This window comes from Dromaius novaehollandiae, chromosome 9 (genome assembly GCF_036370855.1).
Source record: "Dromaius novaehollandiae isolate bDroNov1 chromosome 9, bDroNov1.hap1, whole genome shotgun sequence".
Taxonomy (NCBI): Eukaryota; Metazoa; Chordata; class Aves; order Casuariiformes; family Dromaiidae; genus Dromaius; species Dromaius novaehollandiae.
The window spans coordinates 9541802-9569339 of NC_088106.1; the positions used below are offsets into that span (position 1 = coordinate 9541802).

Consider the following 27538-nt stretch of genomic DNA (forward strand, 5'->3'; position numbering starts at 1 on the left):
TGGATCAGAAGGAACAATCCGTAAGAGAGTAATCTAAAAAGGCTCTTTTTAAAAAAGGGGTTGCTCCTCTGTTTGTTGCAAAGGACTGGTTTTGTGTACAAGGAGTTCACTGCTGTAACTCAGTTGTCCTGTCCCCTAAAACTGGTCCCCACCCTTTCCATAGTGGTGGGTTTTGGCTTTTTTTTTTTGCGCAAGTGTCCCACTGCATTTCAGGGGAGATGCGCCTAACTGCATTTTACCTTTGGGCTGGGGGGATTATTCCTGCCTGGTGAGCGGTTCTTAGCCTAAAGGAAAGGGATTAGTTAAGGCTGGGGGACACTTGTGCCTCTCCTGGGCTTGTATCCCAGCTCCATCACTTACTAAATGACTGCTGCTTGGCAGTCGGGATGGAAAGGCCTTCTGGTTTGCTACAAGTTGACAGGAACCCACATGGGGAAAGTCCTTCAGAAAACAAAACTGATAGGAGAGTCTGACTGCAATTTTCAAGGAGCAGCAAGGATGCAGGTATGCCTGTCTCCTTGGACCTGAGGGGATTCAGGTACCAAATGCTTGTGAATGTCCCAGATGTGGACTAGAAGCCTCTAACCTGCCACAAAGTTAACCTGGCACCATCATACATGGTCTAATGGTATCCTCCTGCAACGGTTAAAACACACATCAGCAGATCACCCAGCACACAGAGATGGAAAGCTGCAATAACAAGATGTCAGCAGGACAGTTAAGGTGGGGGGGATATTAACATTACTAAGAGCACTATCAGCCTGTCTGCAACAGCTCCTTCACACCTATCTACTGGATACAGTATTTTCTGGCTGTAGGCTCAAGCCAGATTTCATTAACCCTGGTAAATAGCATGACCTTAATTACTGTCAGTGCAGCCCCATCAGCTTCCCTGAAATAGTTTCAGATTTATTCTGATCCTAATTTTAGAACAAATGAGTTTACCACACCCTGGGAATTTTCAAACATGACGCATCCTCCAGTTTCCCTTTCTGCCTCACATTTGCCAAAGAGTAACTGTCAAAACTTTTTAATTCAAACCAAATCATTTGCTATTTGTTCCAAGCCACATATTAAACATCTGTGACAAAAGTTTCCATGCAGCCGTTGTGGGCACACACACATAGCTTTGCTGCGACCTACACTGAGGAGCAGTCCTGCGGTCTGGGGACCCTTAACTCCACCAAGGGCAGGGTGTTGCAGCTTCTTCTGCTGCAGGAAATCCCACCTTGCCCTTCTGCACCTATCTCTAGTCTCAAAGTCTTTAGAGGTGAAGTCATGCATTCTCCTTCTCAATGCAGTTCCTTTTGGCACTAGAAACGCCTCTGAGGCAAGGACAGTTTAGCATATTTTCCCTGTCCGCCCATCAAGCTCTTAAAAAATTAAGTTATTAATCATCTAAGCATTCCCCTCCACTACACTAAACCTCTCTGGCCACAAAGTCCCATAGATGGTTATTTCAAATATGTTTTGCTTCCACTGAAGACTTCTGAATTAAAAAAATTTGAAGTATGGATAAATGCACCTTTTAATAATTACTGCCTAACACTATGTTTTTAAAGTGGTCACCTGAGCCTCTAGTTCATATTTCACTGATTTGCTCATTTGGTCCAAAAAACAAAAACAAAGTCAAAAAACAAACAAAAAAACCACTCATAGTTTATCTGTGGTCTACACAAAGCAAAGCATTGCTTGCAAGAAGGAAGAGAAGTTTGGAGCAAAATTGTTCTGTAGCAGATGCATCAATGGAAAAAGTTAGTAACTGGGAGTGTTCTCTCTTTCCGTGTCTCTCAGTTGCTATTAGCACTGGTCTTTAGGGTGTAGCTTTCCTCTTGGGCTTCTGTGTTTGTCTTATGCACTGCTTTCCTCTTCCTTTTGGTCAGGAGCCCTTTTATGATCAGGCAAGACAGTACTGAGCAGCAGCACCGAATCTGCAGGACAAAATGAGCCTTTGCTTCAAATATCCAAGAGGCAAATGGAGGTGAGTAGAAATAAATGGATCAAGCTGTTCTGGGCTGGGGGATTGCTGTCAGTACATTATTTGGAAGTTACTAAAAATAGTAGATTGTGTTTGGTTTTTTTCTTCCTGTATTTAACTGTAATATTAAGAATTTAACTGAAGTCCAGCTTGAAAGTATACTGAAGTAGTAATTGCATTCAGGCCTGTGGTAAGGATTACAGAGAGTCGGTGAGGATAGAAATCCTTTAAGCGGGGTTTAGTAGGCCTTTGTGGCAGACCTTAAATACATTTCCTCTCCCCTTTTTCTCCCCCCATCTTGCAAAGCATTTCTGTATTTCTGATTTGCTGTGTGCGCCATACCTAATCAGAGTTTATCCTGCTCCTGTTTTCTTGTATTTCATATATACTGTAGAGGTTGTACTTGCTCAGCTGTACTGCATCCTGTTATAAAAGCAGGGTGCAGAGGGCAGTTTCTGGGTGCACAGTGAATCTCTGTAGCTAGTAAAGCAAAGCACCTGCTCTGTTGGAAACATCAGTGTGAACCCAAACGGTTAGCACAGAGCTGACAGTGTGAACCCAAACAGTTAGCACAGAGCTGACAAGGTAAGTGATCCCACTTCATAATCCTATAATGTCGATACAGTTTGGTGGTACCAGCATAAAAGAGATGCTTGGAGCTAAGCTAGACTTTGAGATAAATTGGAAATGGTGCCCTTTAAAGGGGAACCATTCAATACAGGATTTGATGACAAGGCAGATGTTTTACCTGCAGGATGTCCTAACTGGCAGCTAGGTGGGTAACAGTAATCTTATTATGCTGTACCTAGGTGGCAAAGATTTCGGTTTATGAGGAGAAAGGGGCACATGCCCAAACAAGACTGTGCATGTGCACCAAAGATTAAATATTCCTGACACCCCTTCTTTCCATTTTCTGAATCATCTTTCAACTAGCCTGAAACATACTCAGATGGAGGTTTTCTTCTGTTCTGTTCAGTGAATCTTTCTGGTAAATCATTCCTTGTCTGCAGATTACTTCTAATATCAAACTGTAAGTCACATTACTTAGTTTTGCATGCACACCTGTGGTATGTTTTCCATCTCCAACTGCATTATCATAGTTTTTAGAATCAGGTTTCCAGAATCAACTAACAAAAAAAGTTACTGTTATCTACTGTTTGCTGATCATTCAATCTTATATCTATTAAAAGCTTTTCTATTAAACGTCAACAGAAAACAGTTGCAGGTCAGACAGCACAGAGTTAGTTAGTATATTAAATAAATAATTTTCCCTAAATGTTTTGTAGCATCTACATGCTTTTTAGATTAGCTGCACCTTCTGTTCTCATGCAGCAGACAGTGTGCTCCCCTATGTCATGACGTACTAGAAAGCAGAGCTGCATTTTGGTGAGTGAAGGATAAGTGACTTAAGGGAGGCCTTTGGTCCTGAAGGGGCATCAGAGAAGGGACTGGCCTTGAACTGGGGACATCTGGATTATCTTTCCGTTGGTCGCATCACCCCTGGCTGCTCCCGTTCTCCTTCCACCCTGTCTCTCCCATGCAGATCCTAAGCTCCTGGGAGCAGGGACGCTCCCTCATCCAATGTTTATACAGTGCTTTTAAGTGCCTCGCTTACGTGGCAGCATGGCACAGATGATAAAGAAAGATGAGCTGGCTTTATTCATCCCTTTCCTAAGCAAACAGCCCACTAAAGTGGATGGAAGTTTTTACAAGGCAATATCAGATGTCAAAGTATGACTGTCAACTCATCAGCTTCATGGAAACGCTGGGTTAAACTGCGTTTATAGCAACATATCCGTGCCCAGAGGGCTGAGTCACCCTGCCCAAAGCAGTGGCTATGGCCACTTTGAACATCTGCTTTTCCAGAGTACCTCCTTCCTCTTCCACCAAGGCCTCCATCGTGCTTCTGGCTACAGACGCTTTACATATGCTGCACTGAGGCAGTCAGAGGTCAAAGCTATCAGCACAGCAAGAGGGGAGAGAGAGAAAGTGCTGTGCCAGGAACAAGTCCCGGAGAAAAACCTGGGATAGCATTATAACCTTGAGCCACTGTTCTAGACAAAGAAATAGTAACATAGGGTCAATATTAGCCTATCCAGTTATTTTCACAGCCTGATTTTAAACTCACTTATACTAGTGGGTATTTCTATCAAAAAACAAAATAAAACCACCTCAAAACCTCTCAGCTGGAATACACCACAGGAGAAGAGCTGACCAGTCCCAAAGAAAATTATCAAAATGGCATATTGAAGTCAGCAGGCAAATACAAACAGAAGATATCTTAAAAACGGGGGAAAAAATAGTTACCTATAGGTAACACCTGAAATACTAAAAAGCAAAACACCTTCAAAAAGCAAAGCATCAGGAACAGGCAAAAACTGAATTTGAAAATCCTCCATCCAGTTGAATTGTCTAGTAATCAAGGGCAGATATTTGACAGATGTTTAAAATTGTTTCTCAAGCTAATTTTTACAATGAAACAGTGTTTGCTTTTCCATCCCCTCAATTAGAAAGAAATCATCACATCTTTTTATGTTGCGAGTTAGTTGATATACATCATGTCATATATCACTACCTCTGCATCTGACGTGAATCAAAGCAGAGATTTTGAAAGGCACATGTCTTTGAACTGCAAATTATGCATAACAAAGAAAGTACTTCAGTGGTTGTTTCTTAATGAAATTTCTACTTTTACCTAAAAGGTTTGTTTGCCGTGTTATTTCCCGGACAGTCTGCAGCTATGTTGAAATCAAGAGTAATTTATTTAATTCTGATTTTCTGGTGATGTATAGAAAAGTGGGAAAAACATCCAGTGTTTTTTGCATATCTGAAGCTCCTCATGATTTATTTGAAAATACTGGCAAAGCTGGGCATTCTGTTAGATATTTTGTACTTGTGGATACTCATGCAGACATTAAAAAGCTTCTGCAGAAGTTCTGGGTGAGATAGCAGGATTTTAGCTTAAGGTCTCTGCCACGAGGAATTTCTAATCTTTAATTCTTTATCTCTGGCTCTCTCTCTCTCGGGACTCATTCTGAAAGGGATTTCAAATACCCAGACAAAAGCTGCACTCAAAATCAGCTCAGACAAGAGCAATTACCAAACAGGAGGATAAGTCATAGGGAGAAAAAGACAGTAAGTGGTAGGCCTGCAATTCAGCATTGTCCCTAATTTTACCACATTTGAGCACTTTGGATAAAGGTCAAAAGCCTCCCAAACACCAGTGCAACTACTCATAGCCTTAAATCTCTTACTTGCATCCTTCTCTAATCTTAATGCTTCTTAAGCAAGGCCAAAAGGTGACACTATGGAAGAAACTCTAGGAGTCCTGGGTTAGGAAACAAGTAACTTCTATACACCTGCTCTGCTTGACATGGGGAGTTTTCATCTGCAAGAGAAGCAGTGTTTGTGTAGCCAAAATCAACTTAACAGGGCTAACATCAGTTTTGCTTTATATGCGACTGTGGAAAGCTATTCCCTGCTTAGCTGCAAAATCCTTAAGGCAGATAGGAAAGCAGAGCATGCAGTACGTAACAGACTGGATGCAAACACTGAAGCACCAATAACTGGTTTCTTTAGAGACACTGCATAAGTCCCAGCAGCTTTATTCATTCACTGAAGAAAGCCTGCTTTGAGGGCATCAAACTGTCTTGTAAATTAGGAAGCATTAGCCTCAGACTATACTGAAAGATGAGGCCATGAAGAAAATCCGGCTCATATAGAGAGCTGCTGGCAAAACTTGTGTTACCAGACATGGGTAAGCAAATTTATACAGCTAAAGTTATTCAGTTATTCCAGTTATCACTGGAATCATGGATTTTCCCAGTGTCCAGCCAAGCATACCAAGGAATTTTTTTTTTTTTTAATTTTGATATTCTCCAATTTGTATTCCTTGAGTTGAAGAGGGGAATACAAGCTTTGTGCTAGCTCCCCAGACTATATAAATCAGAGTAGGCTCAAGGAGGTTGATTCTCTTCTTCCTTAAAGCTGTCAATTTTATTCAGGCTGTATGTGTAGAGCTGTGTTAAAGCAGTCAGGCCTATTGACTAATTTACCCTTGCTCCTCTCCATTTGTGCCCTTCTTCCTATGAAGTATGCAGATTTTGGGGGGGGGGGGGGGGAAGGCTCAAAACATATTATGAATAGTACAATTGAGAAACGGTGGTAGTGTCCAAGAGCCAACAGCTCTTCTGCTGTAAATGAGGGGGCATTCAGGGCACTGCCCTGCAGCAGAACCCTGGATTAGCTCCAAATTGTCCCTTTGGGTGAAAACTTCTTCCTGCTCTTCTGTCTCAGCCATTCACAGTCTCCCTTTACACCCACCTTGCAATTCCTACCAAAGTATTTAGGACTTCAGGTAATTTGGCTGGGATTAAGATGCAGACATTGTTTTTGAGGTTTTTTTTTTCCTCTTAATACTAAGACAATGTGGTACAAAGCAGACGCTACGCTCTGTGTTTCTGTTAAGCTGGCATTGACTGGTTTGAACACGGTAAGCTGTCAGCCTGCCAGCACTTGCTGTTGCCCCAACAGACAGTGGCTGTAATGGTCTCGCAAGGTGCTGGTTTGTGGAGGACGACTCGGTGCCATTCACGATAGGTGGTGGGCAGGAGTAACCGGACCCAAACCGCAGTAGATACTTGAGCAGGAACCTGCAGCAACCCTCTCCTAACGTGGCTGGGCCTCTCAGGGGCATTGTGACCCCCTGTGCAAAAGGTTTGCTCAAGGATGAAAAGCAAAATATGAAGTATGGCAAAAAGAAAAACTCCTTGGCACGAGAGGAACGGGCATCGCTCATTGACCTCAGGTGTGCTTTGCAATAGCAGAGAGGCTGCAAGGACCACTGGGGAAACGAAGAGAGCTGTCACAGGGAAATGATGACATCTCAGGCTTAGGCATGAAACTTGCTCATTTGCTCTCGATATTGTGCTCCCTTCCTGCTGTACCTGTTACTCTCTCCTTTCCCAGCAAAGCACTGTGGCTTCTCCCCAGGCGGAGCCCATACGTGCCTGGTACCAAGGACCACAGCGCTAGAAAGCAGCAGGGGCATGGCATGGGGCTGGCAGAGAAGGGGGCTCTTGCCAGGGCCCCCGGCTTGCAGACTGTCCAAGCCGGGGTGGGGTGGAGGAGAGGGCACAGGAAAGGAAGGTTCACCACGCCACAGAGTTCAGTCTGTTTTACCTTATGCACAGGGTGGAGAAGAAGAAAGAGCTGAGCAGTCTCGGTGCAGTCACGGACAGGGCATCACATAGGAGTTTCCCTGTATACACCTGGCCTTTCTGCGTAACCCAGCTGACATGCCGAATCACTGCTGATTCCTGCTCTGGCTTGCTCACCTGATATCCGAGCGCCTCAGGACAGAAACTGTCACTGTGGGCCTACACAGACCAGAGTAAAGCAAGGTTTTGACCTTCACCGGGGCTCATAGACACTGCTGAAACACAACCGAATAACCGCAGGACTAGCGCTGAACTAAATGCACTGGGAAATGGCAAAACAGTAAAAGAAAGCTAAAAGAAATGGAGTAGCTTTCCTATAATTTCTGAAGTTATGTAGCTTGGAAAAGGCCAAAGAGAGTTAAAAAGATGTGCAGATAGGATGTATAAAGGATTATGGCTGTGCTTTGTCACCGTACAGCTGCAGCCTCACTAGGAGAATTGTAGGATAAACATATTCATTACAATTAAGGTCTTCAAGAGAACCACCTAAGCACATCAGACCAAGAAACTGCATCTTGCCAAAATCCAGCCATGCAGATTACCACTAGCAATCTCGCAGACATCCCAGTTCCAAGTGCTGATACCTGCACGTCTCTAAAGGATCAGCATGTTTCCTTAAAGCGCTAATAAACCACTCTCATACCTCAGCAGTAAATTTTTATGTATATCAAATTAACCTAATAGAAGCTGTTGGCTGTTCAGCTATCAAGTAAATTATGTTTCATGAAAAATAAAACTGTTCAGGTGTTTGTGGGCAATTATGGCATCTCCATCACCAATGATTTTTAAAAACACGTCAGACAACGTAGAGAAGTGGTTCGGGGAAGAGCTAAACCTGCCATAGGGCAGCAGATGGACCAGGTGACCTTTAAGGGGCCTCCCAGTCTGCATTTCCCATGATTTCTGTAATTTGATGCTTCTGTTTCACTAACTAGACAGCTGGTCCCATATTAGTAGACAAATAACAGAAGCGATGCAGGATGGTTTAGATGAGGCCAGTTTGTAGTGTTTGCTTTAGTTTTATAAGCAGTCACCAGCTCTGGAGAAGAGCTAACAGGCTACATGCACAGCCGGTCTTTGTCTGCATTTTCAAACATCTGAAAAGCTGAAATCTTTCCCAGCAAAGAAAAGCTTGGGCATGCAAACATTAGCCATTTTACAGCTTTTCAGAAAATACCCAATTGCCTAGGTTGCTCTGTGATACTGTTCAAGGGACATTTTCCTCCACTGCATCAATATTGTTGCTCTGACCTTAACTTTTAAGTGAGAGAAGGGACTTTGTATGTTTGGAGGCAGAAGTTTAAAAACCATTGTAAAAAAACAAACAAACAAAAGAAACCTCCACAAACACACAGCAGTTGCTGACCACAGCCTCCAGCTGAGCCCTGAGTACTTTGATCTCTTACAAAAGGCTAGTATTGGTGCTTTAGAGCACAGCCCAAGTTAATGCAGTTAACCCCAAATCCCAAACTCCTGATGATACCCTGGCCCTGTCTAACTCCTGCCTACTTGGGTCACCAGTTTTGGGTGCGTGGACATTTGGAAGCGATGCAGTGCATGTTGCTGGTAGCGTGGGGAGAAGGAGCCAAGGCCTGGCCGCGCTGGGGGTAACACCGTCAGCTCTGCTCTCATCTACCCAGGGTGAGGCCAGTCACAACAACAAGTCCCAGGACTTTAATGGGAGGGGAACAGCTCCTCCCAGAAGCCATCTTTCAGCAGGGAAATTAAGCCTTAAAGCAATGATATAAACCTGACTGCTCTCCCAGTATTGCCCTGTTTTCTCCACTCTGTCCCCCACCACAGCAGCTTGCTCACCCTCTTCTCCTACAAAGCCTTACTCCAAGTTAAAGCACTGTCCCTCACCGATTTTAGCTTTGTTACCATTCTTACAGACTCAGGAGACAAAATTTCAGATTAACCTGAACTGATGATTTTTTAGTATTTTTCTTTTACATCTGAATTTTGTTCCACCTAAAAAACAAGAGGTTTAAAGTATATATATAAAATTCAAATTAAAATTTGAATCGGGGGAAATTCAAAACAGAGTTTGAACCACAAATCCAGTTGATTTTTGCCCTTTTAGAATATTGAAATGAGACCAATTTCCCAGACTATACATACTTTTAGACAATTCTGTGACAAAGCCATGAAACTTCAGGTTTTGCTGAAAAAAATCAAAGTCCAAAAAACTTTGGTTTGGAGACCCTGTCTTCCTCAACATAGTGTGCGACAAAGAGTTTACAGGCAGCCTGACACAACTGCATGCAAGAATGAGCTGCCACATTCATTCCCAGGGAAGATAATTCAAATGTCAAGGGTGCCAGCAGCACTGGCTTCCTCTCTCTCTCTCCTAAAAGATGGAAAGAAAAGGGGAGGAGAGTATCTAATTATAAAGACTCAAGCAAACACTTGAATATGATTTGTCCATCCTCATGGACCACTTTTCCAAAGGGGAGGCCCAGCTGCCACAGATGTCGTTCCTCATTTGGAATAGTCACACTTTGTGACGGAGCCCAGCAGGCCATATCTGTTGTAGCCTGACCTCTGCAGAGCACACAAGAGGGACTGACCTTCCCAGCTGCTGCAAATCACGTACCCAAACCCGTGGCTGAGAGCTGCAGGACACCTAATAGACCCCCTTCAGCTCTGCAAGGGAGCTGGCTCACAGCAAGAAGGTGACAGTCAAGCCCCAGCCTCTCCCATGCCCTGCAGGAGCTCAGAGGGTCCTCAGCACTGCCATTTGCTGCTGTTAGCTTCAGCCACCCTGGTAGCTCACTCCTCTCGCAGCCAGCCACTGCCGTCCAACACAACCCCGGCGCAGGGGTTGTACTTTACAGGCTCGTGAGCTGTACATGGGTCAGGAGCCACAGGTTCCCTGGCAGTCTTTACCAGAGAGGGTGTGAAGTTCTCATGAAGACCTTTGATTTAATTTTCTGGACAGGGGATCTTGAGAGATGCTCAGGGTTAATTGAACTTCCCCTCCTATTCTCTTCCTATTATCCAAACTCAACCTTCAAGCAAATTGCCCTAATGTAATGGTAAAGGAGCGCTCACCCAGAACTGGTTTTCAGGCTTTGATGGTCCCTTACACTTCCAGGTTCTGGTGAGGAAAAGGTGTTGAAAAGCTATTTGAAACCCTGTTCTAATCTAGTTTTGCAGACTCGGATAGTTCAGAAAGACAGTGGAGCACATTTGTTGAGGAAACCAAACCACCATGCTGAGCAGCTGGAGGTTTAGCTGTCCCCAAAGCAAAGTCTATCAAACCTAGAGATGTGGCAAACTGCCAGACAGCTGCACGTGTATCATTCTGACAGACACAGGGATGCCCTCAGGGCAGGAGGGGATTAACGATAACTCTTTGAAACCCCCGAAGTACCTCATTTTTGAGCTTCCCACGATGGTGTATTTCTTCTTCCATTTTCACTTTGCTCTTAAAGCTTCACTCTTCATTTAAACCCCCTAAGGAAACTCCTAGCAAGATGGATGAACATTACACTTTGAGGAAAAGGAACCTCTTTTAAAAAAATATAAATACTGAAATCTATTTAATAATGCCCCTCATGCATATCTTTATCACATCTTCTCTCAATATTAGTTCAGAAAACAGCTTTCACTTATAGCTATTTCATTGCCATAATCCAGATAGCATGGATTATTTCTACAGTGATACTCTAATGCTAATTTGCAAGAGTGGAAGGCAATTTGCTATTCTAACAAATTACTTTTGTCCTTGGATGAAACAGACAGCAAAGACAGTGCCCCTGGTTAATTGGAAACACTAGATAGACATCCATAACGTTCTATATACAGAGTCTAATGTCGGAGATGCTATTAACATTCAATTTAACTCCTACAAAATTAAAGTAAAAGCGTTTTACTTATTTCTAAGCAGAAGGCTCATTCAGAATAGTTTGATGTGATGTTGTGAAAGGTGCCAAAAGATCCCCTCTTCATAATGACCAGGGAAATTGGGATCCAAGAGGAGATACCTGGATATTTATACAACTGATTCTTCTCATGGCTGCCCTTCACAGATAGCTATATACAGTACACATCAAGCATATCAAAATGAGAAACACCATTTACTGATTGTGAAATGCCAACGCGTTGTGTTAAATACTGCATTTGATGGGTACTTGGATTTACCTGCGGTAAATCCACTTCTGTTAGTGTACAGACCTTCAAAGCCTGCTTACTCATGTTGAGATACACATTACAGCAGCCAGTCTAGATGTCTCTCCCTAAAATAGGTTTTAAGGCTAAAAGAGTGGATGCAAAAGATTTTTTTTTCAGTCACCAGATGTGATATAGATGTTTGGGCAGGTCACTTAGGTTCAAACTCCATATCTGGGGTTTATCCCTGTTCATTCCAGCCACACGAGTGTCTGCAGAGGCAGCCAAGACTACCCCATCACCCAACAGCCCTCAAATACTTCCCAGGCCACCCGTCCATGCTCTGCCTCAGGCAGGGTCGTAAGGCTGGGGGTGCTGGGGCGGAGCTGCGCAGGCGCTGGGACTGCCAAAAGGGAGATGAAATTTGGAAAAGCCTCCTGCAGAGGTTGACAGGCGTGTTCACTTTCAAACCCCGGTGCAACAGGAGAGCCATTCAGCCCATGTAGTGGGTGATCAGTGGGGACATGGGGAGCCAGAGCAGGGACACACCAACGGGATGGCCGGATTGCCCGCAGCTCTACAGAGGCTGAAGCATAACTTGGCTTATCCCACTCTGACTGAGACCTTATGAGGTCTCCTCTGCCTTTGGCTCCTGCAGACTCGAGAGCCCAGGCAGCGACGTGCAGGTCTATGCCAACACATGCGAGCGGCATCTGCCAATGGCAGGCAGTACAAATATTATTTGTGGGTGGACAAATAAAGTAATGAGCATCTAGCAGCTGGTGCTCCTGGTGGAGTCACCTTCAGACTAGTCAGGCACCATCCTGCTTAATCTGCCTGTGCACCTAGTGCACTAATCGCCACGTATCTTTGCATCACGGCCATCCATCATACCACCAGCTCCTCATCTGAATACTGCCAACAGCTCTGTGACTGGTCCCGCGCTGGCGCTCCCTCCTTCTCCCGCTGCATCTTATTATTTTAGTTGCTGCTGGCAAACAAGGAAAGTGGCTGTGTCCACAGTGACATTAGCAGGGTTGGCAGTTTAATCAGTGCTGAGCCTCCCCTGGCTTCTCTGCTGCTCCTTTCCGAGGCAGGAGAGCCATATAAATCCAACACTGTGCCCAGTCAGCCAGAAATACTGTTCATTTTCCAGCAGGCCTTTGGTACCCCAACTGTACCCACCACATCCCCCTCCACAGAGGCCTCCCAAGCGGAGCCAGCGCCCGCAATCCTGGAGCGCATGCTTCTGCCTGGATTAGCAGCAGCACCACTGGGAGCAGGCAGCCGGAGCTGGCAGCCCTTGCCTTCTTCACAGGCAAATCATCACAGGGTGAACAGGGCTACAACAGTGCTAAAGGCAACCAGGCCACCAGAAAAGCTGGGTGCTCCAGGAGACACCGTTTTTCAACCAAGGAAACCCGTTATTGAAAGGTTATCCAAAAACCTCAGGAGCTAGGGTGTGTGTAAAATAGCCTCTAATCTCTCCCATCCCTTCAAAAATCTGCTTCTTTTCGTTTGAAAAGGAGCAGACAAGAACCTGCTTGGGACACAGCTCTGCTCAGCTCACTCATCGCCGCCCAGGCTGCTGCTGAGCGATGGCACAGTCTGCGGAGGGGAGCAGAGCTGCGGACGATACCTCCACGTGTGAAATGAGGAGGATTCACCGTGACGTGATCCTCCCGGACTCCCCGTGCCCTGTTAGGGCAGGCGGACTCGGCAGGCAGGCGCACGTGTGGGCACAGAGCAGCAGCAGCCGCCTTTCATTATCCTCAGGACTTTGGTGGGGCAGGGAATAAAATTAGCCTATTCCCCCCCACACACACACCTCCTTGTCTCAACAGTGTAGCCTTACCTTTTGTTGATACAGTTATTAAGCAATGATTTACAGACTTTTTTGGTATTTTTGTTCATGTAGGGGTTTGCTAGGGGTTTTTTTAGAAAGTTTTCAGAAAAGGGTTTTCTCCCCACCCCCCCATCACTGGGCTGACATGCCAACCAGTGACATGCCGTGTTTGATAGATTGCATCAGTCAGATGGAACAAGATTATAAGTTTCACATAATGTAGCATCAATAATGTAATCAGAGAGGGAGCATCGTGGCAAAGATGGACGTGCTGGAAAACCAGTTTTCCATAAAGCTTCAGCATCCACATTTCTCCATCTCTATCTCGTCTCTCACAAGTTTGGACATGCAAGCACCCTTGCACCATTCTCTGTCACCACGCCTGTATCACTTGTCAGCTCATTGCAGTTCTCAGCCTACTGCTGAGGTCACTTCCCCCACCACCATCTGATATTCCCCAGAGTTTTCTGCAAGGGGAAATCTCGAGTGCAGGTTATCCACCTCAGCTTAGACCAGGGTCCATTCATCTACAGGGCCTGAATGGGCTGCAGGGCCTCTTGCTTCACCTACTGAACTCTCCTCCACCAGCACATCTGAACCACAGCCGAGCTACAGCCCAGCCCAGGCCAGGCGAGCTCACGTCCTAGGGCTCAACACGCTCAAACCTCGCTCTCCTGCAACGCTTCCCTTCACACCATAGACACAGCCTTGCAGCGTAGATCTGTTTATTTTATGCATATAGTGGCATAGTTACCCACAGCCTCCCTGCATCTCACTCTGCTTCTCCACCGCTCTACCTTCTTTGTAAAAATAAAGCAAAGCAGGATATCCTGTGCATGTTGTGCTCAGGCTTCCCTATGATTAAGGGGGACAGAGAAAGAAAGGCTTGTTTCTTCTTTCCTGTGCAAAAATGCTCCCCTCCATGCAGCACTGCAGTGCTATAAGGTTACGGCGCGTTTCAGGAAGAGCAATTCCATCCGGTCGATATTGCAACTCATGCGGCTTTGGAGAGCTGGCTATTTAGTAGCTCTAGATCACACAGTGAAATGAACCTAATCAACTCTGTCTCGATTTTCAAATCTCAATGCAAATCATATCTTGTTCTCCCTTGTCAGGGCTGCTTAATTTTCCTCTTTCACTAAGCTATTATTTAATTCACTGGCATTTGCTAGCACTGACAGGGCACATAGTTCATAAGACTGACCTGAGGCCACAGTCTGGAGCTGTTGGACTCTAATCCTAATTCACAGAAGCTTGGACAAAGTGCTTTGTCCCAGTTTCTCCATCTTTGACACAAGAGCCATGTTTCTACCAAAGGGAGATTATAATCTAGAAATATTGAATGCTGAACACTTCTACTGGTCTAATTATCATGTTTACAGAGTGATATCTTCCGGAAATATATTAGAGAACAGTGTAATAGGATTGGGCTGGAATGTAAGGGATCTAACTTCAGCACCTGGCTCTGGCACAGCTTACAGAGGAGGACCCTCGGCAAGCTGCATGCTATAGGTTTGGGCCGCAGTCAAGACATCCGCTTTCCTGCATCTGTATTTAATGAATCCTGCACACCAAAGTTAATGCAATGGGAGAAACCATTCCTGCAGCCCACCCTAATTTTCACTGATAACACTGATTTCAATCTGTTCATGACATATGGAAAGATAGCAATCACTTGTGCCCTTTCATTGCAAATAAGGAGAGGACCATCAGACCTAATGCCTGCTATAAAATCAAATAAGATTACTTACAGCCTGGTAAATAAACTGACATTCTTTGTGCATTTTCATATTAGCCTCATTTCCACACAAGCGTCACTACCACATTTCAAAGAGTTAACGTGGCGCCATGCATGAGTTAGCAGCATCTCCCACAGAAGTTTTGAAGGAGCGTGCGTACGTCCAACAAGTGTAATTAATGTCAAGTGGTGTGTGCAGGCAGAGTCCGCCCCGGCTGCCTCCCCCTACCCTGCCCACCTGCTGCCCACCAGCTGCTCCTCCATGACTGCCTTCACGTGCCTGTGAAATTCAGCTCCAAACACTCTGCTTTGCTTTTTTACCCCCCTCTGTTTCCCAAGGAAATGCTCAAACAGCTTATCTGCTCTTTAAGCAATTAACAGACTCCATGAAGCATCTGGTGAGTCAAACTCAATAGGGTCCCTGCTATGCAGCACTTCAGACCCTATAGCACGTGGATGCTTCTGGCCTTACGGCCAGTGGCTGACCAACTGATGCAAATCAAATTCTGTGGATTTATACTGACACACACCAGCTGGCTATTTGGCCTCATCAATTTTTATAGGTCTTGATCTCATGCACACTCATATTGATTTATTAGCATCAGTAAAATTACTCCCAGATCACACTTCTATAGAATGGTCTGTGGACCTACAAAGAACATGCTTTTATTGCAATTATGCAACTTCCCCTGCTGGGAATATCTTCTTACATCCCTCTTCATCCTCCCTCTAGACCTTTTTTTAAAAAAACTAAATTATAGAAAGTTATAATTATTACAGAAGGATGCTCACTTGAGGACACCTGGTTCGTGCTGGTACTTTATATAGGACAGTAAGGAAAACTTCGATTGATGCAGAACATGCCTCAGGTGAACTAGTTGGGCAGAAAGATGCAATTGAGCCATCTGAATTTTGAGGGAGTGGAGCTAATCAAGGAGCAGGAACAGAAGCCTCATTTTACCAATTTTACCTCTTTGAAAGTCAGGAACTAGGATAAACCTGTGCCTTCATTATGCTCTTCTCAGGAGCAAAAAAGGCAGCCCCCAATACTGCTGGTCAAGTACAGAGGGACAGTCTCAGGCCCACCTACACATTCCTGTTCTTTCCAAAGCATTCCTCCCACACACAGTTTTACTCATTAGTATTAATGGTAAATTTCTTGGTCACATGCTTTAATTACTATGCTAATCCTGTTCAGCTCCGCATGCCAATTCCTGCTGGAATATCAGGTTTTGATTAAGGAAAGAGGAGCACATAGATTTGCACATTGTTGACGCTCATCAGACACGACTGAGGCAGGTTGCTAGGAGGTAGCATTGATGTATATGGATCTGCATAAGCTGGAGGGGTGGCTTAATGGGCCGACAGTGGGGACTGAAGCACCTGGACTCCCTAGGATGACCAGATCAAATCAGAGTTCAGTTTAGTTCCTTGCCCTCGTAGGGCAGATAAATTGAGCTTAATGCTTTAGCACATGTGAGTCTCTCTGGCAAGACCTTCAAAACAGACCTCCTGTCAGCTCAGAGTCTCACGGTGCTGTTGGAAAAAGGAGGGAGAGGGACCTTTCTGGTGTCATTTGCAGCACCAAGGTACCATAATCCAGGGGGCCCGAGGCCACATGTCAGTGCTGTGCAAGGTGCCTTTGCCCAGAGGCTTGTTTCTCCTGATTGCTGTGCAAAGATCTGACTTGCCACCAGCTGAGCTGTTTATCTGCAGTGTGTTTGATAACTACAGAGAGGTTTGAAACATACCACAGCAACTTAGAGCTGGTAATTTATATCATGGCTGAAGGACAACAAAGAGCCACCCTGTGAAGGCTTGGAAAAATGATAATGCCTCAGTGCATGCAGTCGGTCCCAGAGCAGAAATGCAACGTGCCTCCTGCCAGTCAGCTTTATAAACCAACACAGAGAGACAGCAAGGCATCATCCTGCTCATCTCTTCTCTTTTCTGTGTTTGGGAGAGCAAATCTCTTTGAGAAACAGAGGAAAGGATCCTTGCTCCCCATTCCAGGGTCAAGTGTAAGTGGATCTCCTTCGATAATCACACATCATTAGTTGCTAGCTTGACAGTGACAGGGCACAGTGAAAATACTAAGCTTCCACAACACCTACTTTGTATAAAGATAAAATTCAGGATATAACCCCACCTTGTCTAATCTGAAGGTAGTGGGAGATGGGAGAAAGAAAAAGTGAAAGAAAGCAACTGCTTATGAAGAAAGCATAAAGAACAAGGCATCCCTATGACAGGGCAGTGATAAGGGACTTGCCTCACCTACACAATTGACTTCCACTCTCCTTTGTCTCTGGTTATGTCTCTATTGTCCATTTAGCCATTTTCTTCCATGACTGTCTTCTAGTATGTCCCCTAGTACGTATCTGTACGTTTGTCAAAAGACCCATGCAAACATGTACAAACCTAAGCTGCACCTTCTAGACACCACTGCAATAGCATTAATAATAGTCACCACCTCCCGCAGAGGGAAAGCTCTGGGTGAGAACGAAGGCTGTGGCAATTACTCTATGTACTTGGTAGAGTTTGTTTTATACAATATTTCATTGTCATTAACACATGCTGGTATTTGTTTCTTAGTTAGAGCTCCAAGAGCTGCAGTATATGCTAGGATTAGGCCTACTTTAAAATAAAAATCAATAAAGGATTGGTGGAAAAGCACCCTTGCACACCAAAAGCCATTCAGCTCTGATTCGTACCTGTTCCCAGACATACTGCCCATCTCTCCCAGGCAGAGCCCTCCATCAGTTTGGTTTTTCCCACAGCCCTCGTTCCCAGCCACTGCAGGAGCTGAGCAACTCAGGAGCGGTTCAGCCAGCAGCAGTTACAACCTTAAACCTCAGTCATATGCCCCTTTTCCCTAGGAAAAGGTTGGACCAACCTGGCTCCCCCCACTTCTTATCCTCCCCTAACTCTACCTCTTTGCTCAGAGCTTCCCCTCCTAGCCCCAGAGTGAAAATGCGCCTCTCGCTAAGGCAGACACTGAAGGCAGAGGCTGGTCTTGATGCCTGTATTAATAAGGGAATAATGAAGGAAGCAATGTTACCTACATATATAGCATTATACTAAATTGCTGCACTTATTTCCAGCATCCCTATTTTGTCATGAATACTGAAACACCAAAGCGAGTTCAGATCCATAGGAGTGGCAAAGAGCTAGGGAGGACAAATCTGTTCCTTTAGCTTATCTAACAGCAGATGGAGAATTGACTTAATTAGAACATAAGTAGTTTTGTGAGAAGAAAACACCCTTTCATATAGGACTGTTTAGTCTTTCAGAAAAAAGTGTAACAAAAACTAACAGCTCAAATGAGCAGGTCTGACTATGGGAGAAAAGAGCAGGCATGAGACTCAGGAAAGTTAGGTCTGTTCTCGTTTGGCACCCAAATCCCCTGTCACAGTAAGAAAATTGCACTCTGCCCCTGAGCCCCAGGGTTGCCTGGGCTCTCCCCGGGACCACGCTAGCGCCTCTCGCTTGCCCTGCTTGCCTCCCCACTGCGAACCCCTCGGGGCTGGGGCTGTCCCCAGCCGCACGCCGCCTCGCTGCCGTGCTCCGGCCCGGGGCCTCTAGGTGCTGCTCTACGACAAGCAATGGGTTTCCCGGCCGGGAAGCAAGGGAAAGGGATGGCGGGCCAACATCAGCGACTTCCTCACGTTACGGGAGGAAATTGCACCGGTTCTAGATCACCAGAAAGTGCTTTCTTAGAGCATCTCGTTTACTCCTGGGTAAACCAGCGCACAGAGCCGGCTACCCGTCCATAGCTGACTATTTCCTGGGATTGCAGCGGGAGGAATACGCCCGAGCAGTGCACTCTGCATCAGGTTTTGGCTCTGTGCAACAGCTGTGCTTTAGCTTTTCTCACTACCAAAGAAAAAAAGAAAGAAGAGGCAGAACTGAATGACTTTGTCACAATAGGATTTAGCCCTGTTCAGTTAACAACAAGAACACAAGCTATTTGTCATAGAGAACAAGAGCAGCAATGCACACAGGGCTGATGCTTGAAAGTGAGGTTTAAGGCTTCAGGCATTAACAAATTAACATTTTGCATAATTAGATACTGGTTGCCATCACAAACCGTGGCACAAACACCATCAGTTTACTGCCATGCCCTAGCAAGTGGTGAGAAGTTACAACATATACCAGAAAGCCTGTCAGCTGCTTCTCCTCTGGGAGCTATACCCAAACTTTTTGCAAATCTGTGAGTTTCATCCTGCTGTTCCCTAAATGAGTGGCAAATATTCCCTTATTTCCAGAGGGCAACCTCACAGTTTTTATCTTCACTACCATGCTATGACTTTTCACCTTGCATTTAGCTAAAGTGCTCTTCTTCCTTCCTCCTCCTCCAAAATGCAAATTTAAGTGTCCATTACCCCTCAAAACCTGGCCAATCCCATGCCAGCTAGGACAACCAAGGAAGGTAATTTTGTCTCATCACCAGCAGAAAGAAGCTATATTATGCACAATGTCTTCATGGTGTGTTGCACCACTTCACACTGTGCAGGATACAACATCGGTTCTTCGTGGCCAGGCCCACTCCTGAAGACCACTCCAGAAAACATGCTGCAAGTACTGAAACAGTAGATGGATAATGAGAACTAACAAAGTTCACATTGCACTCCTGACAGCACACGTATGCTTCAGCTGAAGTTAACAGCTCTGTGCATATACTACTATATATGCAGCAAAGAAAAAAAGTAAGACAGCTGTACACCCTGTAAGTTTGCCCTAGTTCAGCTGATTCATGGGGCCTCTCTCTCTCTCATAGAAGGGCCGTAGAGATTGTACTTTCTTTGAAATGTTAGCCTCAGCTTGGTGAAGGGATGGTGCGTGACCAGGCAGACACCTCAGAGAATGGCTCTTTAGTTGTTCCCATCTGGGAACCCTGCTCTCAAAAGGGATTTAGGGCCTGTATGTGATCTCCTGGCAGCTGTTGCAGGGCACACTGATGCCTTGCAGTTGTGTGATGCTGCTCGTGCAATAAGCAGATCCCAGACACAGCGAGAAAAGGCAGGTGGCAAAAGGCAGTGAACAAGGTGCAGTAACAGGAGCAGTTAGCAGAAGAGCAGAAGGCATAAGAGCAATATGCCTAAGAGAAGGCAAAGCCCAGTTCACCTTGGTCTATTTAGTTGCCACCTCCTTACAGTACAGAAGCCAGCCCCCGACTAGAGCTGCATGGACACTTCTCAGCTGCAGCAGTGTCCAGGCAGTCTGACAGGGAAAACCAGCTAGAATACCAAATAGCACAGCACAGCACCCCAGCAGATAGACAACGGTACCCACAAGCCATCCTGTTTGGGAGCTGATACTTTGCTTAACACAGCTGCAAACTGTTCCTCCTACCCGTGAACCACTGCCACAGCAGGCTGAGCCTTTGCTTTAGATGGGGGCTCCACACAAAAGAGTATTTTGCAGCTCCTTCCCCCCAGCCTGTGTTCAGAGCCACATTGTTCATCTGTCTTTTACCAGCCCGTTTTGTTCCTGTGATGCTTCATACAGCCTGTGGCAAACTCTTCCCATTTGTGTGGATTCACAGCCTCTGGGCAAAAGTGTCAGCAAAAAGCAGCTTCCCAAGTGCTAAGCAGGGAAAGGTATCTAGGGAATCCAGGCTGCATGCCAGAGGTCTTAATGTCTACAGCAACGTAACCCCCCCCACCCCGGATCCACGGATGGGTATCACTGCAGTGACTCACCCAGCTGTCCTCATTGCCCAGACGCAAGGCAGGTCCCAGTAAATAAATGGAAAGGGTTTCAAGAGGCAATTTTGAACGGAAACAATTTTGACTTTACCTATTAGCCACATCCTCACACTTCCCTCTGTGTGCACATGCATACACCACAGCTTTCCTCCACAGGGAATCAGGAGCATCATTTCTATTCTTTATGCTATTTGCTGATATTACTGCAGGCATTTGGGTTTTGAGAGGAGAGGAGGCAGTTTATGCTTCAATGGTGGAGAGTCCATGTGGCTGCATGCATGCTCTGCATCTAGTGCTGCATTACTGGTAGCTGATATTTTGCTGCTGAGAAAGAATGGGTACCAACCCCCCTCTTCTTTGGTACTACAGGCATCATCTCTTGCCCTGTCTTGCAGTACCTCCCATAATTACATTTTATGTTAGAACTCAGAGTCCGTTTTCTGTGTCAGACAATGCCTCAGCGAATTTTAGCTGAAGATTGAGGATTAGGATCTGTGAGAATCCAGCCAGAATTTAAAGCAGAAACAAGATAAAAAAAATATTTCACTGAAATACATCCTAACAAATGATAAGAAGTATCAGGGGGTGTGATAATTACTTGTTGGATAAAATACTTTCTCAATCATGTCATTTGATCCGAAACACTGTTTCTAGTATTTTCTCCATGTATTTCTAATATATCTCTAGTGTTTTCTCTGTTTCTTAATGACACCTTGCAAACTACTTAGAAATGAGAGCTTTTTCCCTTCCAGCCTTTAACACAGATGAAGCGCTATGTTTGAGATTACTAACTCGGGCTTATTCTAAGCCTCCCTAAAATACAGAGATAATTATTTGCTTTTATTACAGCAGGTGCTGGAAAGACCTTTTGTAACTGTGCATTGCTTGTGGCCAAAGATGGCCATGAGCTACATCAGGGATTTGCTCCGAGTTAAGGGGTGTACAGCAAGACAAGGCTGTCTGCTCCAAGCGTCGATAGCATCCCACTGCCTTGCACTGAGGAAGGAATTGGAAACTGGGCTTACAAGAGTCCAGCAAAGCTGAACCTGCTCTGAGCAGGTTCACTGTAACTGGAAAATGTTTCCAGTTCAGGAGAACAGTCATTGCTAAAACACAAATTCATCAGACCTGTTTTTCCAGTGTTTCACTCTAGGCAGGATATTCAGCAAATCGCACAAGGCTCCGAGCAGACTTCCTCTGCCCAGTGTAGCAGGCTGTTTCCCAGGCTAAGAGTCCCCTCATGTCAGACCCATCACAGCTGCCTTCTCACCCCTTCCCTCCACACATTCTCTTCTAGGTTTAAATTTCTGTTCAGTTGATCCTTAAAAATCCTCCCCAACAAACACACTGAAAACCAGTGAAAATAACAGTATTCATCACCACCACAGGGTCATGTCTATGTCTGGCTTGGAGGCAGTACTCCCTTTTTTCCCTTTGCCCTGGTCACATCTGACTATGGAGCCTCACACAACATACAGGTTCAGTTTAGGAGTACCAGGGAAGATCAAATACACACCAGTCGTGGTTAATTCAGGTAGAACATATATTAATAAGACAAACTCCTCATGTTCTGAGGACAGAGATAATGTTTAGCACTAGGAGGAACCTTCACCATGGGCATGTAGGAGACAGGTATGCATTACAGGCATTAAATGCTTCTCAGAAGCCTTTCAGGATCCTACACTGTGTGCATCAGTTGGTCCTGTCTACCAAAACCGGCCTAAAACAGACATCATGGCACCCCCAAGTCAGATATCTGCCTTGCATCACCTGAGATTCAAATGCAAATAATATCATGGATGATTATGCTTCAGCATGTTTTCTAATAAATTATTTCTAAGAAATAAAACACTGAACAAATAAGAATTATAATGAAACAAGAAAGCTGTGATAATACCATTGTGCGTATTTGGAGTAATAATGGGGATAAATCAGATAATGAAGGTGTAAAAATGGATAAACATCACCATCCCTAATACCCATAATAAATTCTAAGACATTGAAAAGTCTGCATGATATCAACAAATAGCAGTTCAACAAATAATAGTTAATAACACTAATGGCAACAGCCTCATATAGAAACTAAAATTCAAAGGGCTAGTTACTGAATGAGAGCGTCCCAAAACACAGAAGTCATCTCAGGACCATATAAAATTGATAGATCCAACATGTGAAATAGTCAAAACAACTCCCCATTAGCTTATCCTCAACATCTCAGCTTACACTAAATCTCACATAGCACCCTTTGCTCTTTTGGTTTCTTCCCTATACGTGAAATAGGTGTGACTATTGCTAATGGTAACAGTGACTTTGACACCCATGGCTTAGCAAGCACTACTCAGGTTCCTCTACGCAAGACAGGGGAGAGAAACTTCATAACAGCAAAACGCTTTATTGGGGGGGGGGGGGGGGGGGGAAGAGGTACTCTGCACCGGAGTTGCAGGAATCTCTGGTCGCCAGCACAGAAGCGTCCTCTCCCAGCAAAGGGCTCGGGCGGTTTCCCCATAGCTGCACCGCTGTGCGGCTCACCTCAGACTCCAATCCCACCAATTCCAGAAAGAAATGGATAAATACCTCTTTCTTAATCAACTGACCCTCACTTTAAAGTGCACTATTAGGCCAAAATTAAGAACAACAAACTCTGCTGAGGCCCAGTGGCCCCCCAGTTTAGCAGTGTATTGCAATAAACCATAAGAGCTCTGAGCCACTGGAGATGAAGAGCAAAGGAGCAAAACCAAATATCTGCCAGTATTAACAGATTAATAACAACTTGCCGAAGGCAGGGCTGTGACCTCTGTTTTTCCTTCAGAGATTCCTCGTCATTTCGCAGCTAGCGAGTCACAGTAGCAGCTTTTGTAAAAGGGACTCCTTTAACCATGGGATCACCCTCCGCTAACAGCTGCCCCTGCAAGAGTCCCTTGCACCACAGCCCACCTTAACGCCCTGAAACCAGACCCAACCACAGAGAAGTTTCATCAGCTGCCCTCCTCCTCCTCAAAGAGCAGTCAAAATATACCCCGCTGTTACGCTGAGCTTAGCTTTGCAGCAGATGTGGTATGTTTGCAAGAGATAGCTGTTCCTGTTACCGGTTGTCATTTATTGAACGTAACTTCTCAGACAAAAGTTGGCTTTACTAGGGATAAAAACAAACAGCAGAAGCGCATGGCCTGCAGGATGGCAGCAACACTTGCGAGAGAATAGCCTTTCCCACTGCTGTTACAATTCCCAATATAATACATTTAGTTATAGCACCATTTTTCCAAGATAACTAGGTGTGCATGTTTTTCCTATTTTGAATGCACTGCCACAGAGTGACTATTTGTGAGAAAATTGTTCTTTATCACTTTAATCATCTAATCTTCATAAACCTTTTAACACAAAAACAAGAGCTACTTAACTCACAACAAGATAATTAATATTGAAAATAGACTCTGCAGGTGAACTGTAGTACCTGCTGCCTTACATTAGGCTCCCAGAGTAGCAAATAAACTATGAGTTCTGAATAAGTTGGTAAGAACAAAATAGATGGTACCATCACAGATACTGCTTCCACTCACTTTAGATTTATCACATCAAATGGCTATGTAATACACAGATGTCCCAGCATTAAGAATAACTTCAGCAATATCCCTGCCAAAATGTTAGTAACCCTTTAGAAAAAAAAAAAAATCATTTTCCAAAATATCACTTTATATTTGACAGCAAAAAAGTGAACAATTTACCTGACCCAAAAGAGGAGAACTTGCCTTTTCCTCTCACTCCATCAAGCCTACAACAAAGTGAGGGGAGGGCTTGCAGCTGAAGCTTGTTATGAGCCACCTTGGGAGGGCTGGGACTGGCTCAGCTGGGCTCTCATCAACAGGGCAAATGCTTTTCAGGTGGACTGGGGCCAGGCTGGGGCTCGCTGCTACCTTAAGGAGAACAAGGAGTTAGAGAATCCCCTACCTGTCAAATAGCAATTTCTGAGGTTTTTTTTTTTAAAAAAAAAGGGGTTGGGAAGAGATAGTGACTAATCCTTTCTGCTAAATGTGTCCCCCCTGAAGCAAAGTCACATAACTCATTAATGCTGAGAACTAGGCACTGCCGAGAGAGAATGAAAGGACCCCCAAATGCAGAAAATAATGTGTGAACTTACAGAGCACTTGGCATCTTCAAAGCACTATACAAATATTAACGAATTAGTTAAGGAATCAGTTACTGAAAGAAAGATGTTTGTTGCTTTTCCTGAGCACGAGCATTGCGTGCATGCCAGGTTTCCTTCGGAGGGCCATGCTGAACTTGCTGGAGATGGTGCTTGTTTTGGGGGGGTCCATGGCTTTGGGGTGGGGGCGCCCCTTCCTCTTGCCTGGCTCTCGGGAGGACACTCAGCCTAGGAGCACCCGGTGACGGTGGTCAGAAAGCAGAAACAGCACCTGCAATTCCTAAGGGGCCCTTTCAGATGTGCCCCTTCCAACCTCTACGGCGGTCAGGTACGCGTACATCTGCATAACTAATAAGTGTGCGAGAAAAGTTGGTTATATGCTGCAGCTACAGTGACTTCACAAGGGACTGCTCAAAGATGTGAGGTTAAAAAACCCGTCCTGAAAATAGGAGATGGAGGGAAGGAAATCAAACAGGAATACAGATTCATTTAAAGCTCAGCAGGGAATGGGTAAGGATAGCAAAAATAATCAGAGTGAATTAATGCTGCCAAAAGATTTAAAGGGACAAGAAAGACAGTTATTATATGAGTATCAGGGGAAAGCAAGCAAAAGTCCTAGAGAGATAGTATGTCCATTAATTAGGAAATGAGGGTGGGTATGAAACTAATGATGACTAGAATCTATCTTTAATGAGACAGATAAAAGAAATGTGAACAATTCAGAAGAGAGGAAAAGCCAATAAAGCATCTCTTCCCAGTCAACATGTCAGAAAATACTTGAGGGAAAATGAGCCTATATGTACATCAGCTGGTACAGATGAGCCTAGGATATTGTGGGAAGCGTTGAACAGGCATACTGCTCATGATTTCTACTAAATTTGAACAACAGAAGACTTCAAGGTGACTGAAGAAAAGTAAGTGTGTACAGAGACTTAAAAGGAGAAAAATAGGATCCCAAAACACTGTTTTCCTAAAATCTACCTTTTACCCTTTCTAAAATAGAGAGATAAGTATCATTCTGGAATGAAGCAAAAGTGAGGAATCTGAAAGCAACTGTTGCAGCCTGGCCCCTCTGGCGGTCCCTGCAACGGTCCGCTCAGGGCTGATAAAAAAAAAGACAGAAACCCTGATGAGCTCAGCTGACACTATAGGACTAACCTAACACTGACCCCAAATTCCTATTTTCCAAGGTACTGAAACAGCCAGCTGCCCTGGCGGCAGCACCGGCCGTGGGTGTTCAGCATGCCTGAGAGCCAGCCCCGGCAGCACGGAGCCTCGTGAGCAACAGACAGCGTGGGCCTAGCAAGGATAAATCTCCCCAGACAAACTTGATTGCTTTTTTGATAGAAACAGAAAATTAACGGATGAAGGGAATGCTGGAGCTGTAATATATTTGCATCTGAGTAGAGCATTTGCTACTGTGCCTCATGACATCTTGCTAGAAAAATTAATTTAAATCAGCTTGGAGAGGAACACTGTCTTCTTGATTGAAAACAGGCTGAAAGGCTATAAAGAGAGGTTAACTGTGAGTGGCAAAGCATGGAGTTGAAGATGAGGAGTCCATCATAGTATCACAAGGCTTAGTCTTAGAATAAGTCTTATTTAATTTCTTCACTGTTCCTCTAGAAATGGAGGAGGAAGCAATATTTTAATAAGATACACAGATGAGATGAAATTATTAGGAACTAAAATCTTCCACAAAAGATGCAAACAGAGGGAGAAGTAGCTGGACCAGGACACTGTAAAATGAGCTCAGGGTTGGTTCCACCACAAGAGTTTGATCAGAGTTTTCCCACTTACTGAGACAAAATGGATCAATCGGTTTTCTTTGGCACAAGGAAAGTAGTTTTCAGTTAATAATTTTTCATATCTCCTTGCCCGGATGTGAAACTTGCTAGCCTGAAGACTTATGAAATCCACCTGTACCCCAGCATACTTTCTAAATGGGAAGTTTGAATTACGCACCCAATATGGACATTTTCTAAGTTGGTGACATAAGGCAAGATTTTGACTTCCATGTGGATGGATGTTGGTGTTCACACTGCAAGCTCCAGGACAGATGTGGAGTTCCAAAATAATTTGTTAAAAAATTAAAATGGAGCATTTTGGAATCTGTCTGCCAAATATTTGAAACAAAACAATGATGAAATTCCATCTCCTCCCTCCAAAGTTGTGGGCACAAATTAGACCCCAGTTAGAAATAAGATGTGGCAGCAAAAAGGGCAGTGCAGTGTGGGGCAGTACAAATCCAGACCACCTTTATGCTGCTCTGCTGTTTCTGCATCTAGAACATTGTGTTCAGTTCTGGGAAACTCATTAGCCAGGAGATATTGAAAAATTGTAGGGAGTTCAGAGAAGAGCAACAAAAATTATCAGAGGGATGGAGAGATTCATTTATAAGGAAAGATTAAAGGAGCTAAATCAGTACTGGAAGAACCGAATTTGTAATATACTGTCACTCAGAGAAGAATTGACTAAGGAGAGGCATTACAACCTAGTGCTGAAAGGTGTAAACACCACAGACGGGGAAGAATTAGTTAGCATGCAAGGGTGCAAAAGAAAGTATGAGGAGTTGGAACTGGGAAAGCAAAAACATAGGCTGAATATCCAGAAAAACTTCCTGACATGGGAAGCCTCATAGTTTGCATCACTTAAACCTGGAGCGGTCAAAGAGCTTGAAGATGTGCAACAGAGAACAAGCTCGCAGCCCCCCTGGGAAGCTAGAAAATCACTCTGCTTCTTACTGCTTTCTGTGGGAATGACACAGGTGCCTACCTGGGGGGCTACATGACAGC

At 44.7% G+C, this 27538-nt stretch overlaps 1 protein-coding gene across 2 annotated transcripts in view; it reads left to right on the plus strand.

Moving 5' to 3' along the window:
• Positions 1-1543: 1543 nt before the first annotated feature.
• The window catches only part of LOC112991210 (calcium-activated potassium channel subunit beta-2), a 156789-nt gene continuing 130794 nt past the window's right edge, over positions 1544-27538 (plus strand). Inside the window, exons 1-2 of one of the 2 annotated variants that reach the window (XM_026113543.2) lie at positions 1544-1754; positions 1884-1981. In XM_026113543.2, the coding sequence (XP_025969328.1) occupies positions 1944-1981 (38 nt within the window). In that variant the 5' untranslated portion in view covers positions 1544-1754; positions 1884-1943. The other variant, XM_026113544.2, reaches the window with a different exon arrangement.